The sequence below is a fragment of the Temnothorax longispinosus genome, chromosome 8 (assembly GCF_030848805.1).
Source record: "Temnothorax longispinosus isolate EJ_2023e chromosome 8, Tlon_JGU_v1, whole genome shotgun sequence".
NCBI classification, from domain to species: Eukaryota; Metazoa; Arthropoda; class Insecta; order Hymenoptera; family Formicidae; genus Temnothorax; species Temnothorax longispinosus.
The window spans coordinates 16,379,651-16,395,538 of record NC_092365.1 but is presented as its reverse complement, the minus strand read 5'-3'; the positions used below and the strand labels follow the sequence as shown (position 1 = coordinate 16,395,538).

Sequence of the window (15,888 nt, the reverse complement as noted above, 5' to 3'; positions counted from 1 at the left end):
TTCTAACAGTAAGAGCCAATCACGTTCGACTGCTACTGAGCGGCTTGGTTATATCTGCCGAACGCGACTATTCTAACCTCCAATTCGCAATCCTCGATAACAATTAAATGGAAACGCACCTTGTGAAACTATTGTGACACATGGCGATTGGAAATCTGGAAATATAGTGGGGAAAATATGCAGCATGGCCGCCATGGTCCCGAACGTCGTTGTCGTCGTTGATTAGTTGGGCAATCGACGAGGGGGGTCAAGGTATTTAATCAAGGTTGCTCACTGCTGACAGTGCACGTTAATTAGACGCGCGTCTCAGCACCATTAAATTCGCAGCGACCAGACTCGCGCTTCGCTGCCACGTACTTCCGGGACATCGGACGATCTTTCTATTCATTTTTTTCTTTTTTTTTTTTTCTATACACAATTTTCTCGCACGCGGCGCGTGATAAGATAAGGGAATCCCTCCTTAATCTTTCCTCTAGTGCCCTCCTTCCACCTGTGGATGCGGTTTTCCTGTCGTCGGAAGGAATGCACCATCCCTTTGTTGCTGAGCGTATCCTCTCGCGTAAACTAATTTCGAGCTTTAAAGAGTGATTCGCGTGTCGCGATTGGATTCCGCTTGAAAAGCTTGACAGCGATAAGTTTCACTCTTCGCTGCCGGGTAAGTTGAATGATGGCGAGCGACCTGTCGAGCGGCTGCACGGACACGATCGACATCCTAGACGACGAGAAGGAGGAGGGTGAGATCTCGTTGGAGGATGTCAGCTCGTCCGAGGAGGGCGGGATGGGCCACTTGACCAGCAGCTACGTCGTCGGCAGGACGCGCGCGTGCCCCGACTGCAAGTCCTGGGGCGAATGCGCGACCTGGTGCAACGCGACGTATCATCCTAAGAACAGGAGAGGTAAAGTCATGTTGGACCTGTCGGTTCATTCGAGATACGTTTCTTTTCCTTCAGCTGCATTTTGCATTTGCGTTGAGAGACTCGAACATTTCCTCGAACTTTTCTGTTTGTTTATCTATACATTTGGTTGATAGATTCTCTGGAAATACATAACAAAGAAGCAATAACACCTGTTATGATCTTCCGACGGAGACCGTTGTGTACTTTAACATAATTTGCTTTGATTATTGTTGCTACAATAGTCTGTGTATACTTTCAATCTTTATCTTATCTTTCTATTATAATACAATTGAAAGTGAGAAATTTTGCAGAGATTGCTATTAATGAATTATTCTTGAGAGAAAGAAGTTTTACGAGTCTGAACGTGTAATGAAAAATGTGTCTTTCAATGGAGAAATATAAATAATTATTAAAATGATTCTTATCCACAGTAGTATATTGTTTTAATCAAGTAGCAGTTAATCTTATTTTATAAGATCCAGTCAAAGGGAAGGAAAATCGTCACCATGTCAGGGAAACGGGATGTGCCGCAACGAAGCACGTGGCGTCGACGTTGCAAGAGAAAAACGACGACGACGACCTAGTGCCTATCTCTAGCGACAGCGACATGGAAATCGTCGGTCTCACAGACACGTCCAATCGAGCGAAAGCCAAAGTAAAAAAGAAAAAGCGTAAAAAAAGGAAATACGAACCCCTCACTCTCGACGAGTTGCTTTCTCCGTCCTCCATCGATCTGTCTATAGCAGAAGTCGGCGCGCTGAAAATATATAGGGAAGTAAGTCCGGCGCACAGACCGAGCGGCAGATCAAAGATGATTACAAAATCGCCGGTTCGAAGATACAGATCGCCAGTGGTGGCACGAGCGTCGTTCCAATCGTCCCGATCTCCAGTGAGTCATTCCAGATCGCCGATACAGAAGAGATCCCTGCGAAACGCCAGATCGCCGAAACGTAGTCCCCGGCGTCACTCGCCCGTGAGAGCGGCGAAGAGACCGCCGCCGAAGCTGAGCTCGCCGCCGTTCGCTCGTTCCCATGTCTCAGAGAGACACGACGACGTGACGCGGTTGTTGAAAAAGGTCAAGCACCTGGATTCCTCCATAACCACGCACTCGTCGGAGCCGAGCGTCAACCGGAGTAAAGAATCGTCGTCGCTGAAGGAGAAGCTGTCGAACATACTAAAGGGAGCTGGCATCGACGACCACGCTGTGCAACTCAAGGAAAAATTGAAGTCCGAGACGATCAATGACGCCGACGACGAGGAAGATCTAGCGTTGCTGCGACAAAAGGCGTTGGAAACAAAGCAGAAGAAGTCTAACGGATCTTCGGACCATCTGACGGATGTAGAATCGGAGAACAGATCGGCCGACGACAGAGTGAATGACGATCAGGACGAGGAGGCTTTGCAGCTGCGAATGATCGCGCTCCGCTCGGCGGTAATGAAGAAACATCAGAATCGGGTTCAGCGTGGCATTAAGGCCAAGAGATCCACCCGCAGCGAGAGTCCGTTTAGTTCGAGTTTCCTCGACGACATCCCCGTGCCCGGCGACGAGCTGTTGAAGTATGCGTCGCCGCCGTGCACACCGCCGTGCGACAGCAATCACATCGAGGACATGGATCTGGACACCGACGTCGAGAGGGAGAAGGAGAAGCTGCCGTACTCGCCGACCGACAAAATCGAGAACATATCTATCGACACAGCGTTGCTCGGTATCGAGCCATCCGACGTATCGTTCATTAACGTAAACGAGACGATCGGTAGCCCGGTCTTCGACGACGCGCAGGACGAACTCGCGACGAACAGGGTCACGCCTTACTACGACGGGACTTACTTGCCTTACCAGGTACCACCGGCTATGCAGTACTGTTCGTATTCGCCATCGCGGTACGGCAGCGAGACATACCATTCGGATCTTAACAACGCGGTCGGAAAAGGGCCAGAAAATCTTCACGGCGACGATGTCGTATGTGATCTGATAGATGGAATTTGCTGTCAGGAAGGAACCTATTCCTCGACGAGCATCGTGTCGAATACATCTCACGCTCTTCCAGCGTCTGAGAGTCTTCTCGCGCCTTCTGTCTCTCCCCACGACACTCTCGCTTCTTTGCCTCAGATGCAGCAGATCGTGGAGCAACCCACCAACGACGGTATTGTATTTGTGAATGTGAACTCCGCATTCAGAAATGGCAAGTCTGTCTACGAAACGCAGACAACTCCCGAATATTCCGTTACAGGTGCTCCAACAACAACGGTGTATGCTGAATCAATGTCGCCTAACGAATCGATGATAACGATCGACGATCTTCCGGAGAACGACGCGGATCCGTTGAGTTCTCCCAACGTCGCTCTTGGCGACGATAGAAATTTACCGGCCACGGAATACATTCCAAAGGAAGCGGCACCGTGTCGAGCCGCCGCGGAGGAACCTCTGTATATGCAAGGTATTCCAGATATTACTAAGGAAACGAATAAGATACCAACGTTGATCAATAGGACGCTGGTACCCGCGCCGATCCTAAGATCGAACAGGCAGTTGCGACGGCAAACGCGTCAGGACGCGCTTCTGAAGAAGCGCGAAACGCCGATTTCGGAGCCGGCTTTTAAGAGTGCTGAGATGCAACCGGTGACCATTACTGCCACGGATGCGAGTAGCAGCGTCTTCAAGCCGATAAAATTGCAAGTAGCGAAAAAATCCGCGCCCGTATTGTCGGCGTCTGCCACATTCGACGATTCGATGAACGAGTCTCTGGATGTGTTAGAGAATCAAAAAGATTCTCCTGGAAAAAATCACGAGGCAAGCGAGCCGCAACATCCTGAGACATCCGTCGGTACACCATCCGCGAGTAGTAAAGCCGCCCCAACGCGGAGCAAGAAGCGGAAACGCGCCAAAAAGAACTGCCGCAAAAGTCCTGACACCGCGCAATTGCTTGAGAAAGAAAAAAGCCCATGTTTGGATGCTGGTGTAAATAAAAATACGGATATTGTGGATGCGTCCGTTCCAGATCGACAAACTGTCACCGAATCAGATCAGAGCAAAAGCAACGATAATGCTGATGCGCAGGAGAGCTCGATGGGAAATGGAGAATCGTTAAGATTGCAAAGTGTTACTGATGCTCAGGAGCCTGTTAACTCCGATGATGTTTTGACAAAGAGGAGAGATATGGACAAGAACAATTACACGGCGCTGTCAGTGCGCATTGAACAATCGCAAGAGGAACAGATCGAATCACATTGTTTGTCAACAAATCCCGCGCCAGACAATTCCGACTCTACTAGCGTGTCTGACAAAACCGTCAATACGATGAAAAGCGATAGCAATAGGAGACAAAGCATTGACGAGGACGAGGACGAGTTACGCGCCATCTTACTAGCTTCTCTAAAACGAACGAAGTCAACAGATATCAGTCCTTCAGTTATCCCAGTCATTTCTGTTACAAGCTCTGCTGCGACGAATGTCCAAACGCCTGCATTAAAAACGTTGGCAGGTACCATGCCATCCGCGGCTAACGCGACGAGCACGGCGAGCAATAACGCTTCGTCGTTACCGTCGAGACCATTAACTTCGTTGGAAACCGTAAAGAAGAAGATTAACGACGTACCCATCTCGGTGCAAAATGGAAGCAGGAAAAGAAGCAGCAGTCTGGACACAGCAAAGAGTCTGCCGAAGAAAATGGCGAGAAAAACGCTCACGAGCACGAAAGTGGTGAACAACGCTAAGAAAAAATATCAGAATATGATTGTGCAGAGGAGGCTGAATCTACGAAAGCTCGATAACAGTTCCTCGATAACGAATTCTAATGAGAATGTGTGGCCCAACGCTGGCGCATCAAAGATATCGTTACACGCACCCGACACTCAGCGATTTGTGATAAGTTTAGGTTCCGACTCGGACAGCGAGTCCGAGGATGAGAGAAACGAGCCTGTTCCCGTCGCAGAGAAGCATCAGATGCCTCAGGAGATCCCCCCCGACTTTGAGAAGAACTTGAATAAGTTTCTGCGCGACGTTAGAACCGAACAGGAACAATCCGCGGCCGCAGCAAAGTCATCCAGTTCGGCCACGCAAGCGACAAAACAAGACGTGCCATCAACGGATAAGGGTCCATCTAATATGCACACGCCATTGGTAAGACAATTATGTATTACGTCTGATTGCCTTTTTGTGCGAGTAATTTAGAAATTGATATTATCTAGACGTAATTTTTGAGGATTTATTACTGAAGAAGACACTGACCAATCATAGGAACTTTCTTAATTCATTCTGCAGACTTTCTTACTTTGTTATAGGCTGTGAGGCACCTTCCTGTATCACAGCAAGAGGAATATCGTCGATTGAAGCAACAGATCTTGGAGCGCGAAAAGTTAAAACTGCAGAGAAAGGTAGCAAGTAATAATAGTAATAGTAATGGTAGTAGTAGCAGTAATAAATTATTAAACGCTGACGTAGCAAGTTTGCCAGTAAAGTCCTTGCCACTGTGCGAAAAGAAAACGCTTATTAAACAAAATCAAGATAAATTAAAAACGCCAGAGAAAAATTCCCAGGAATTGTCAATAGAAGTCAGAAGAAAAAGCGACGATTTGGCGAGAGGCACATCGGAATCAAACGTATGTCGCATATCTGCTGACAAAAAACTTTCAGCGAATATCGCTAAACATACTAATTTCACGCATCTGCAAACTAAAAGCAATAAAAAAGCGATACCAAACAATCTTAGCATTCGAATTTCTAACGTTACCGCTCCGAGTTCCACCGGAGCAAGTACGAGAACAGTCGAAGACCGCGAGAAGCAATCTGCGAAAGATAAACAGCAACATAGATCGGCCTTGAGAGCGTTAAGCAAAGAAGAGATAAATCGTAAATGTGTGCAAGTACTGTTGAAGCCAGACACGATCGAGCGAGTCGTCACTATAAGTGACAAATCGGCCTTGCAGCACGACACGATAATAAGCGTCGATCAAAATAAAAATCCGGCCGAGCCAGATGATAATACAGAAATTATAAATGAAAAAAATTTAAATAATGTCGATGACAATAATACTAGTAATTTTTCTAACGCCTCTACCGTGAAGCTTTTCAATTTATCCGTGAATTCGAGCGATAGTCGGCACGAAGATACGATGGAAACTACAGTCATGTTTTCCCAGTGTGAAGCGGAACGTCAGCGAGAAATTGATCATAATACTTCAACGTCTGTACTTACAGAAAATAATAATAGCAACAACGCCTCTCGTCAATCTGACACAATTGCTGATGATAATAATGGTAACGCGAGTGACGTTTGGGATACGCTTAAAAAGGACGTTAAAGCGGAATTGGAGTCCTTGACGAGTCTTTCAAAATTGGAGCAAGAGCGATACTTGAGAGAAACCGAGAACAAATTAGTTACGAGACGGTAATTATATCTACATAAGAATTTCGCGAAGAAACAAACTATAAATAATGAGTAATGTGCAACAAAGTTTCAATATTAAATTTATGTTACGTATATGGTGCAGGTATATGGTCTTAGATCATTTAGCAGAAATGTCAGGGAACCTTCGTCAGTGGGACATGGAGAAGGACGTGCAGATTATTCTGGCCAGCGAAGTGAGAAAACTTAGGGAACAACTGAAGATAGCCGAGGAAAAATTACAACAGCAGCGCGATCGCGTTAGTAGCATGGGCCCAAAGGTTTCAACCGCACGTCAAAAGATCAATGCTGGACGGCGCGAGTGCTTCAAGCTATCTAGAATTTGTTCGACCCTAGGTAACCGGCTCATGGGAAAAAACTACAAGTACGCAAGTATAAGAGTCTTAGGCGCGTGAGCGCGTAGTTAACATAATAATGTGTAATATATACATATACATAATAACATACATATAATAATTTAAATATCTTACATTGTATGCAATTAAAGAGATAAATTTTTACGTGTCTTTTTAGTGTATTTTGACTATGAAGATTGTTCTTTTAGGTTGCCAGAGGCAGTAGCTCAACTTTTGAGTGATAAGCTTAAGGAGATTGCTAATCATACCCGTCAGATTACCAAGAAGAAGCGATTCCAATCTAATGATATTTCTGAAAATTCCTATTCTAGTTTGTTACAAGAAACCTCCGAGTTATCTAGGTACACGTGCACTGAGGAGAATTTGTCGTTGCAAGAACAACCAACGAATAATGCAAATGTGATTGATGAGGCGGGATCAAAGAGCGATATTTCTCACTCGACGCAATCTAATGAAGATAAGAGTTTATCGATATTAGAAACTTTGTTGGATTTCTCGCAAACGGTTCCATTCCAATCGACACCAGAGAAGAGGGAAGAAACATCAGTAAATCCATCGGAACATCGTAACGAAGAACAAATGATATTCCTTAATCAAGATAGTGCGTCATCGTCCGAACCAAAGCTGTACCAAAGTAGTCCTACAGAACAAAATAATAAGCATACGGAAGAAAGTAGAACGGTCGAGTCTGATCCCGCCGCATCTTCAGAACTAATGTCATCAGCGATGGATTCTTCAAATCAAGAATACAATGAACAAAATAATAAGAGAGCCTTGCCACAACTGCCATCACCATCACCATCAGCATCGCCATCATCGCCATCGCCATCGCTATCACCTCCACCATCGCCATCGCGATCGCGATTACCATCGCCGACAACAATGACGACAGATACAACAACGATAAATACAACGATGACGACGACGACGACAACGACGACGACGACGACGACGACGACGACGAGGACGACGAAAACGATTGCACCTTATGTATCGATATTGATGCATCTAAAGAAGCCAAGGTGAGTCTTTTTTGAAAAATGGTCACGATACTCGATCGTTAAAGCCCCTTGCACAATAGGCGATAGCGATAGCGATAGCGATAGCGACAATTACAAAGGTGCCGACAAAACTGTCGCTATCGCTATCGCTATCGCCTATTGTGCAAGAGGCTTCTGTCTGTGGATTGTGCTAAAAATCTTAAGATTTTTGTGGTTTCTGTTACTTTTCACGCCAGGAACATCAATCCCCATGGAATCCTGTGTCCGTACGAATTAATGGGCATTTGCAGGGATGAGGATTGCCAATATATTCACCAGTCGAGGAATCAAATCTGAAATAATACGTTACATACTACTGAACATAATCAACGTGACATACGTAAGGTGGTTCTAATTTCTCGTCAAATGTGTCAATGTGGATTGTACACTTTATGTTGATAGAGCATCGGCTCGCAGATTTCATAAGTTCGCGCGTTTAGTTTCTTGATTATCTTGACTTTTGAATTCTAATCGCTTACGATATATGTTATATATGAGATAGAATCGCGTACAAAAGTAAAAATAAATGTACAGTAGCTTTGATCGTTCCCCTTCAAGCAAGTGTCTTTGATTTCGCATTTGCAGGTATCATCGATTATCGTCTAGGAAGTAGATATATCGATATAGGCGGGATTATGTTATGCAGAGCCAACACCCGAAGATCGGTAAGTTGTCTTCATCCATGGCAGGCTGTATAGTGCACAGTACTGAAATTATGAAATTATTTCGCAAACATCTTACATTTTACGTAAGATCTCTTTTTTAAAAAAGAAAGTCGTGCCACTACGGGGTTTCGAGCGGCATATTTTATCGAAAGTTTAAAAAGAATGTCTACGAGTGTATATATTTTTTATAACTGTAAGAAAAAAAAGTGTCATAAACTGCAAGATCAGTGTGGTAAAGATAGAAGAAGAATCTATTGACCATACTAAGAAGACTAAATATCGAAAAGAAGACAAGTCCAGCAATTACGGATCATCAATGGACAGTTATTTTTTTCTTCGTACTTCGATATAAGTTACCTCATATTAAGGAATCTTGTACCTGTATAATAAAAGTTGAATATTTTTTTCTTAAGTAGAGTATAAATCAATTACATATCCCCTCATACATTGAACTATAGCCCCTCCCTTACATAAGTTTCTATAATTATTATCTCTCTTAACTATAATTCACTAGGAATATACAGTCGTAATAATTGTTTAATTTCCAATTTCAAATATTATAAAACTTTAATTTTACTCTAGAAGATTGATCTTTATTTTTCTTCATTCGCCGTATTTATTACCGGGGAAAGCGCCCTGAGTTTTGTATTTGTGCCAAGGTAATCTGCCTGTAAGTCTAAGTTCATCCCAGTGTTCTACCCAGGCCTTCGGACATATGGACGTGAAAACATCTTTAAACCACGTGCATGCTTCAGAACCTTCACCTAAAATATGCTGACAGCGATAAAAGTCGGTATACATTACGAAGCATCTCTGCGTCTGATTTTGTTGCTGAAATCTGCGAACGGATAACGGAAGTGACGAAGAAAGTATTATCCTTGAATTAATTAATACCTCAATCATGTGTACCTTGGGTCATTACCAGGAGAATATTTAAATTCCTGCGATTTAAACTCCTTGTGAATCTCATCCTTCTTTTTGAGACGAGGATTATCTTCATCTACGATAGTTATCTTTTTCTTTGAAGCCCCCTTTTCCCTTGTTTCATGATTTTTCATTGAGGATGGATTATCAACTTTTTCCTCCATTTCCTTTAGACAACACAATCACGTGTACTTCACGATAATAATAGTAATTCTGTTACAACCCTCTTTAAAAATGTTGAGCCATCCTGTCATTTCTAAATTTTCTCTCGCTGTTTTTCACTTGTTCAAATTTTATCTATACATACGGCGATTATAATTAAATTAGCGTCTTTATTGACATGAGACCGATCGTATAAAGCAGTACAAAAAGATTTCCTAAAATAGCATACAACGCGCAATGCATAATTAATCACAGCTAACATAAGGCCATTATCTTTTACATATGTGATGCTGAAGCGTTTCCAACGTGTGTGGATCAAATAAATCTAAGTCATTTCAGGTAACGCACACTATACAACAGCATATATCGTTTTTACAAGAAAACAATTCTCTAATACAAATTGTGATACATACAAGAGAACAAGCGCTAGCGACTAATGCGTGAATCGCATGAATCAAGATATAACATTAAGCTTCCCGGCGAACACATTGTGGTAAACAAATAAAATCTACAATGAGATTTATTTTTCAATATTATACGCCGAGCGGTATATAAATATAATATACGCGCATATATGAACAATTTATATATAATATAAAAATATTATCCACGTATGTATATGTCAGTATTATCATTCTAAGATTAAGAACACACTTTCATTATTTCTTGTATAGAAGTGTTGCATATTATCATTTCAAGCTTTATAGAAATGCGTTTTTTCACATTTTATATTCAGTCATAAGAGATAGACTCTCGGTAGAATTTATGAAGCTCTAAAAATAGTTTGCGTATAACAGAATTGCAAACTTTCAAAATTATTTAATATAATATCATAACCGAGAAAAAGCTACATTTAACAACCAACATTAATATCTCATCAATCTGACGATGTCTCCAAAAAAACCACAGTTTGCTTATATATATCTATATAATCATTGAATCATGTATAATTATGAATACGCAATTATATCAGAAGTCAACAAGTGGAGAATAATTTTCAGTAAAGTTATAGATTCATATTTTAAGGTGTGTAATTTTAAAATACAATATTATAATGTTACATTATTGTCCACTTGATACTCCTATCATTAAAGGCACTATTCAGGTCCCAATATTAATCAGTTAATCGACATCGGGATTAGGATTACATAGTCCTTGCATCCCTTCGATTCCTTATTTTTTCTTTCATTCTTTTTGGAGCACATCTCGTGCATAGATAATAATCGCGTCGTAGATAATAAAATTTCTCAAAATAAAAATACCTAAATATATATTACAGTTTCGATGGATATGTCAAGATTGATATTAAGACAAAGATATGTGAACGAAGTTGTCTTAGGTTTCTTCGATATATGTATGTATGTATATTCATATATACAGATCTCGTTACCATCGCATTAATGTTTAATGTTACATTCCCTGGTTAATTTGGAGCCAAGGAATGTGCCACGAAGAAGAATTATTAATGCAGAACACCCTGTTTATATGTTTCAATTAGTGAATCGATTGACTAAAGAGCAAAGAAAGTATCGACAGGACCAGCCTATCTTCGAATGAATGATTCTGTAGACATTTGTGTGATAACGTGACAGCATGAATAAACCCTACGTTATTTGCGCCGATTGTAATTATCTCAACGACGAGAGGTATGGTTGACAAGTCATACGCTGTACCGGCTGATAAAGTCTTCTTTGTACTGGACTGGCAGTAATATTACTATTCTGCTCGAAATTTGGATCCCTGGATAAATCGGCGGTGGCCATTTCCGCGGGACGATTTTCCTGGAACGGGGAATCTCCGTTTCCGACCTGAGACTGCGCAGCAGCCTCGTTCCTCTTACGATATTTCGTCGAGTACTTGTAAAAATCCGACATCTCAAAAGGCTTTGTCACTTCTCTGTATGGCTGATACTTTCCCGGTTGCACGACCGTGCAGTTTTGCGGCGAACCCAATGGTCGTATCGCGTTATCGCAGACGTCCACGGATGGCTTCGATTCGGCTGGTATCTCCAATACCTTTGGCCTTGTTGGGGGCTGATCGTAACGAGGGTGAGACTGCGCGTGCTGCCGCTCTTCGGGCTTGTCCCTCTTGTGACGGTTCACTGGACTCATCGGCGGCGGTGGTCCGCCGGTCGTCTGACTGTCCCTCGCGTTTTCGTTAGTAGCAGTTCTGATACGAGCAAGCGGAGGACTCGACTGATAATGCGCGTTTTTTCTCGCGTCGACCAGGTTGTGATCCAAGCACGTACTCGCTCCTGCATCCAATGACGTTTCGTACCACTCCTTCTGACGACTCTTACGATTATTATTGGCGTACTCCGACGTGTCCTTGCTGTCGTGCGAATCATGCGAGTGACTCGATTGCCAGGTCTCCACGCTTCCCAATGACTGTGTGCGCAGCAGCATCTTATTGTTGTTCGCCGACGTTTGTTGCTCGGACAACGGCAACAGGTGAACGGAGTGATGCTGATGAGATGACGCGGTAACGTTGCTGCTCGACGAGCTTTTAGTACACGCGACCGCGACCGTGCGATAACGCGATTGCGTATCTAAATTTGTACAACCGACACCACCGTTGTGCTGAGCACTTCTGCGTCTGCGATCCAAACTGCCGAATCTATCAGGCTCGTCCATGCTCACCCAGTGGATGTCGTCGTTGTGGCGCACCCAGTAGCCGGATGACAATTGCGACTCGATCGATGTACTGCCACCGCTGTGCCGCGAGATGTTCTTGATACAGGACGGTAATGACGAATCACGATCTCGCCTCGGTAAAATCTGCTGAGATTGCGCGCTGCTCTTATAGTAGGCCTGGTAATCGATGGGCAAGTAATGAGATGAGCGAAAATCTCTGTCGTAGGTTCCCTGACCACTTCTCCGTACAAAATCCGCATTATCCAAATGCTTGTAGGACTCGAAGGAATTTGTGTAATGTAGTCTGTGGGGTTGCTGCAGTTGATCCTGCAATTGCTGTTGCTTCTGCAGATGCTGAAATTGACGATAGCGCATTTGACGCTCGTCCTCGGTATAGGTGTTCGGCACATAAGGACGATACGGTCTCTCGGTGTCCGGATAATGGCCACGAGATCCGCCGCTCCCGTGGGAATATGTGCGCGCGCGATATTGGTCGGGTAAAATGTAGATATTGTGATTGTCATTATGATCGTGCTCCACGATCTTAATGTTCGGTGGTTCGACAGGGCTTACGCCAGGATAAGTGCCACTGTGGTGATGATGACTGCAAACGGTCGGTACGGTCAACTGCTCCTCGTATCCATGCCCGGCATAAGTATTCGATTTGTCTTCGGATGCCAAAGGACTCAAACTAATACCGGGTTCATGAAGTATACTCCTTCCAACGGACTTCAGAGTTGTTATTTCATTTCCTGTTGTATACAATTACGAATTATAAGATTAAAGATCTTTATTTTGTAAAATTATTGAAAAATTTGTAATTATAACAACTTTTTTCTCTCACACACGTACATATATATATACACACACAATACCTGTACTATCTAATGGTGGCCGTGGCTTCTTTGTCCTGTGTTTTACGTTAACATGTGAATGCGGTGGCGTATTGTAACTTCCCGCGTGTACTTGTATCGGTCGCTGTGCTTTGCCACGAGTCTGTCTAATGAAGTTGAGCTCCGTCTCCAACTCTTGTAGTCTTCGTTGACTCTGCTGATAAGCGAGCCTTTGCTTGCGTCGCGTGGCCTTACTTTCCGTAGGGTCGTTAATGATACTCAACGCAGTTTCCACAATCCTGAGCTGTACTTGCCTTTCCAACTCCAATTCTGACTCCTCCTGCGCATGTAAGCAAACGATACCTCCAATCTAGCATACTTGTGTCAATTGTTATACCATTGCATCAGTTTAAAAGAAATCGTGATCTTACAACGTCGGTGGTCTTCAGCTTGTTGATCAATTTTTGCGGATATGTAAAGGAAGTGCCTACTTTTCTACGAAAAGCTGGCGGACTTTCGCCAGGCTCCAAAGGTATTTCCGGTGGTAAAACCCCCGTTAGCTCCGCCTCCTCTACGCATAGGTTTTTCAACTCGCTGTTCTTTTGGGCAAGCTTCTCTTGCAAGGCTTCTCTGCGTTGACGCAGCCATTGCAATCTCGCAGACAACGGGTCATCTGCCAAGGTTCCTGGCGCATTTTCGTTTCCTGCCATCACTAAACAATTGCAAAAGAGTAACTTCAGTTATTATAAAAATTAATTAAAACCACTAAAAGTCGCATTGTGTATTGATTGATTGTACTTACCCATATTATTGGACAAGGTGTAGCAAATGGGTCAGCTATAATCCTTATGTTTGTCTGGATCAATGCATCTTGACGATAGCATATCCTAAACTACGAGCCATTTGAGTATTATTATTTGCTAATCAAGATATATAAAGAGAATGTTTACTCATACTTTTTGCATGAGTCTAGCGTTTTTCCTTTGTAAATAAACCCTGAACTACCAGTAGTGAGTAAAGCAAAATCCCCAGTAAAAATTCTCGATGCTCCAAGATTTTCTGTAACACAGCGGAGTTATATTTTTTAATAAACGACAGTTTGTAAAGAGATTCTTTGAAGTTAAATGCTGCTACGAAACTCATTTAAAATTTTCTGATCTAAAGACATCTAGATTTCTGGCTCTATCTATTTTATCGTTATTTTTGTACAACTATCTTAATCTCTTCTTAATAAAGTTGTAATTCCAAGCTTAAAGACGCTTGGAATTCCACCTTCCTTCGGCTACTCTCAAAGTCCACTGTCTCCTATTCTACTTATCTGTCTTATGATAACGCCTAGGCTAAACGTCGCAAAAATGTGCCGATAACTTTATCAATTTACGAGTGTCAGCCATTTGTGATTGGTTACAAGATTAGACGCCGCTTAAACTGTGCAACAACGGATTCAGATAATTCTTTGATTCGTAAACTCGGACTGTGTGTCATAACCAATAATAACTCCAGTATTTAAGGCAAGTTGAGTCAACGCTGAAAATGATCGTGATTTTACCATAGGCTCCTCCAGGAAGGGTTTCAACTTTCAACTTCGACTGGAAAGAGGTAAACACGACGCTTCAATATCCAGCCCACGGACGACAGCGTCGTTCGGAGTAACGCGCGAAGGAGAGGCTCGACCGAGGAGGAGCAACACCGACTCCCGACTCCGAGCCTGAGTCACGCATTTCTTTTGTCAAGCGTGCATTTTTATCTGTTTCACTTCCTCGGGACACGCTGGTGTACGTACGTACGTACGCTATTGATGACTACCACCAGCTGCACGACGGAAAGGATCCCACTCCCCTTCACCTGGAACGGATTGTTGATTGTTGATGCGGAGAGAAGCTGGGAGTGGACAGTGGACGTGTTCACGTTTTACACTAGGGAGCTAGGGAGTAGGGACCCTCTAAGGTCTCTAGGTTGTGTTTCAGCGAGCGGGTGCGTTCGGAAAACGTTGGGCTCGAGTTCAAACGTCGATCAATTTCAATTCCCTGGCTGTTCAAAGATAGCAGTTTGTTTTTCATAACTGAATTCTTCTTGCACTTTTCATCTTTTCCTTTTTTCCTGCTTCGATTATATATCTATTTTATTTCAGGTGAAGAAGTAATACTGAAAAACTACGAAGAACGGATCTGATGAAGATAGGTTTGTTCTTTTTGAGCTGAACTCCGTAGTTTTCATCCTTTTTCTTCTACCCTTACGTCCAAATATCGTGTTGGCGCACACTGCACATAAAGTTATTTAATTGCAAAAAATATAACATTTTAATCAATAAAACGCTCAATAATTAACGTTATCGTACATTTTTAATTGATTCGGAATGCACGTTGAGATTCAGGTCTTCGTGGTGCCGCACAGCATGACTCGTCGTTGAGCGGCCGGGAGACGGGAGTGCCGGGGCGCGCACTGATCAGTACTGATGCCGCTGATGCTGATCATCGCTGCGCGAGCCGAACTCCGAAAGTCCGAACTTGACAGATTCGCGGAGAACGCGACAGTCACGGGATCGAAAACACGCGTGTACGTTCCGACATAGTTCTAAGCGCTGGATGCTTGTCGTTTATATGACTTTTAGTAGCTAAACCGTGATATTTTGCCCTAATTGGATCGGAAATTCACAATAAAAGGAAGGAAAATAATTTTAACATTTAATTGTGTCGATTTGAGTTTAATACCATATATATATACTTATCTAAAAAAAAGTTGACGCGCATATATGTCTTGAGTAACTTAAAAATATGTAAGCTTATATTATTTCATTTCTAATGCTTTTTTGGCTGTCCGGTTTAGAATTAGTTACAAAAGCAGAATGCTCTCTCATGTATGTATATACATACATATGCGCGGCGCTGCACTTCTGGGCCCGTACGTATGTCTATTACAGTGTATACATACACATCAGCCTGCGTGCGCCGTGCAGGGCGAATGACTTTTTAAA

The 15,888-nt window shown here is 43.1% G+C and overlaps 3 protein-coding genes across 10 annotated transcripts; 1 reads left to right on the top strand and 2 right to left on the bottom strand.

The window, feature by feature from the left end:
• Window positions 1-222: 222 nt before the first annotated feature.
• On the top strand, window positions 223-8,774 carry LOC139818035 (uncharacterized). 6 transcript variants are annotated; one of them, XR_011733372.1, is made up of 7 exons: window positions 223-896; window positions 1,373-5,016; window positions 5,178-6,283; window positions 6,387-6,665; window positions 6,846-7,679; window positions 7,863-8,037; window positions 8,283-8,774. XR_011733372.1 is itself a non-coding variant. In XM_071786432.1 (7 exons), the coding sequence occupies exons 1-6, from the start codon at window positions 665-667 to the stop codon at window positions 7,992-7,994; spliced, it is 6,195 nt and encodes a 2,064-aa protein (XP_071642533.1). In that variant the 5' UTR covers window positions 224-664; the 3' UTR covers window positions 7,995-8,037; window positions 8,283-8,774. The 6 variants fall into 6 exon arrangements, 4 of the variants coding, with proteins under 4 accessions (XP_071642534.1, XP_071642533.1, XP_071642532.1 ...); XR_011733371.1 differs by having other exon boundaries at window positions 7,863-8,042; XM_071786432.1 differs by having other exon boundaries at window positions 224-896; window positions 7,895-8,037.
• A 26-nt stretch (window positions 8,775-8,800) lies between these two features.
• LOC139818059 (cytochrome c oxidase subunit 6B1) lies at window positions 8,801-9,464 on the bottom strand. Its single transcript, XM_071786477.1, has 2 exons — window positions 9,272-9,464; window positions 8,801-9,200 (listed from the first exon to the last, which is right to left on the bottom strand). Exons 1-2 carry the CDS (start codon window positions 9,448-9,450, stop codon window positions 8,966-8,968), a joined length of 414 nt encoding a protein of 137 aa, XP_071642578.1. The 5' UTR covers window positions 9,451-9,464; the 3' UTR covers window positions 8,801-8,965.
• Window positions 9,465-9,598: 134 nt separating this feature from the next.
• Sstn (stepping stone) lies at window positions 9,599-15,053 on the bottom strand. 3 transcript variants are annotated; one of them, XM_071786444.1, is made up of 6 exons: window positions 14,464-15,053; window positions 13,871-13,973; window positions 13,717-13,806; window positions 13,346-13,626; window positions 12,957-13,254; window positions 9,599-12,833 (listed from the first exon to the last, which is right to left on the bottom strand). In XM_071786444.1, the coding sequence occupies exons 3-6, from the start codon at window positions 13,718-13,720 to the stop codon at window positions 11,077-11,079; spliced, it is 2,340 nt and encodes a 779-aa protein (XP_071642545.1). In that variant the 5' UTR covers window positions 13,721-13,806; window positions 13,871-13,973; window positions 14,464-15,053; the 3' UTR covers window positions 9,599-11,076. The 3 variants fall into 3 exon arrangements, with proteins under 3 accessions (XP_071642545.1, XP_071642546.1, XP_071642544.1); XM_071786445.1 differs by lacking the exon at window positions 13,871-13,973; XM_071786443.1 differs by lacking the exon at window positions 14,464-15,053 and adding an exon at window positions 14,054-14,321 and having other exon boundaries at window positions 13,717-13,973.
• Between the last annotated feature and the right edge of the window lie 835 nt (window positions 15,054-15,888).

Bases quoted from the DNA above. Each gene is read 5' to 3' on its own strand.
- LOC139818059 (XM_071786477.1), bottom strand. From the start codon at position 9,450: ATGGAGGAAAAAGTTGATAATCCATCCTCAATGAAAAATCATGAAACA. The intron at 9,201-9,271 runs GTACACATGATT...ATCCGTTCGCAG, and splicing joins TCTCCTGGTAATGACCCAAG to ATTTCAGCAACAAAATCAGA.
- Sstn (XM_071786444.1), bottom strand. The intron at 13,255-13,345 runs GTAAGATCACGA...TTACATGCGCAG, and splicing joins AGCTGAAGACCACCGACGTT to GAGGAGTCAGAATTGGAGTT. The intron at 12,834-12,956 runs GTATTGTGTGTG...TGTATACAACAG, and splicing joins GCCACCATTAGATAGTACAG to GAAATGAAATAACAACTCTG.
- LOC139818035 (XM_071786432.1), top strand. From the start codon at position 665: ATGATGGCGAGCGACCTGTCGAGCGGCTGCACGGACACGATCGACATC. The intron at 897-1,372 runs GTAAAGTCATGT...TTATTTTATAAG, and splicing joins TCATCCTAAGAACAGGAGAG to ATCCAGTCAAAGGGAAGGAA. The intron at 5,017-5,177 runs GTAAGACAATTA...ACTTTGTTATAG, and splicing joins CTAATATGCACACGCCATTG to GCTGTGAGGCACCTTCCTGT.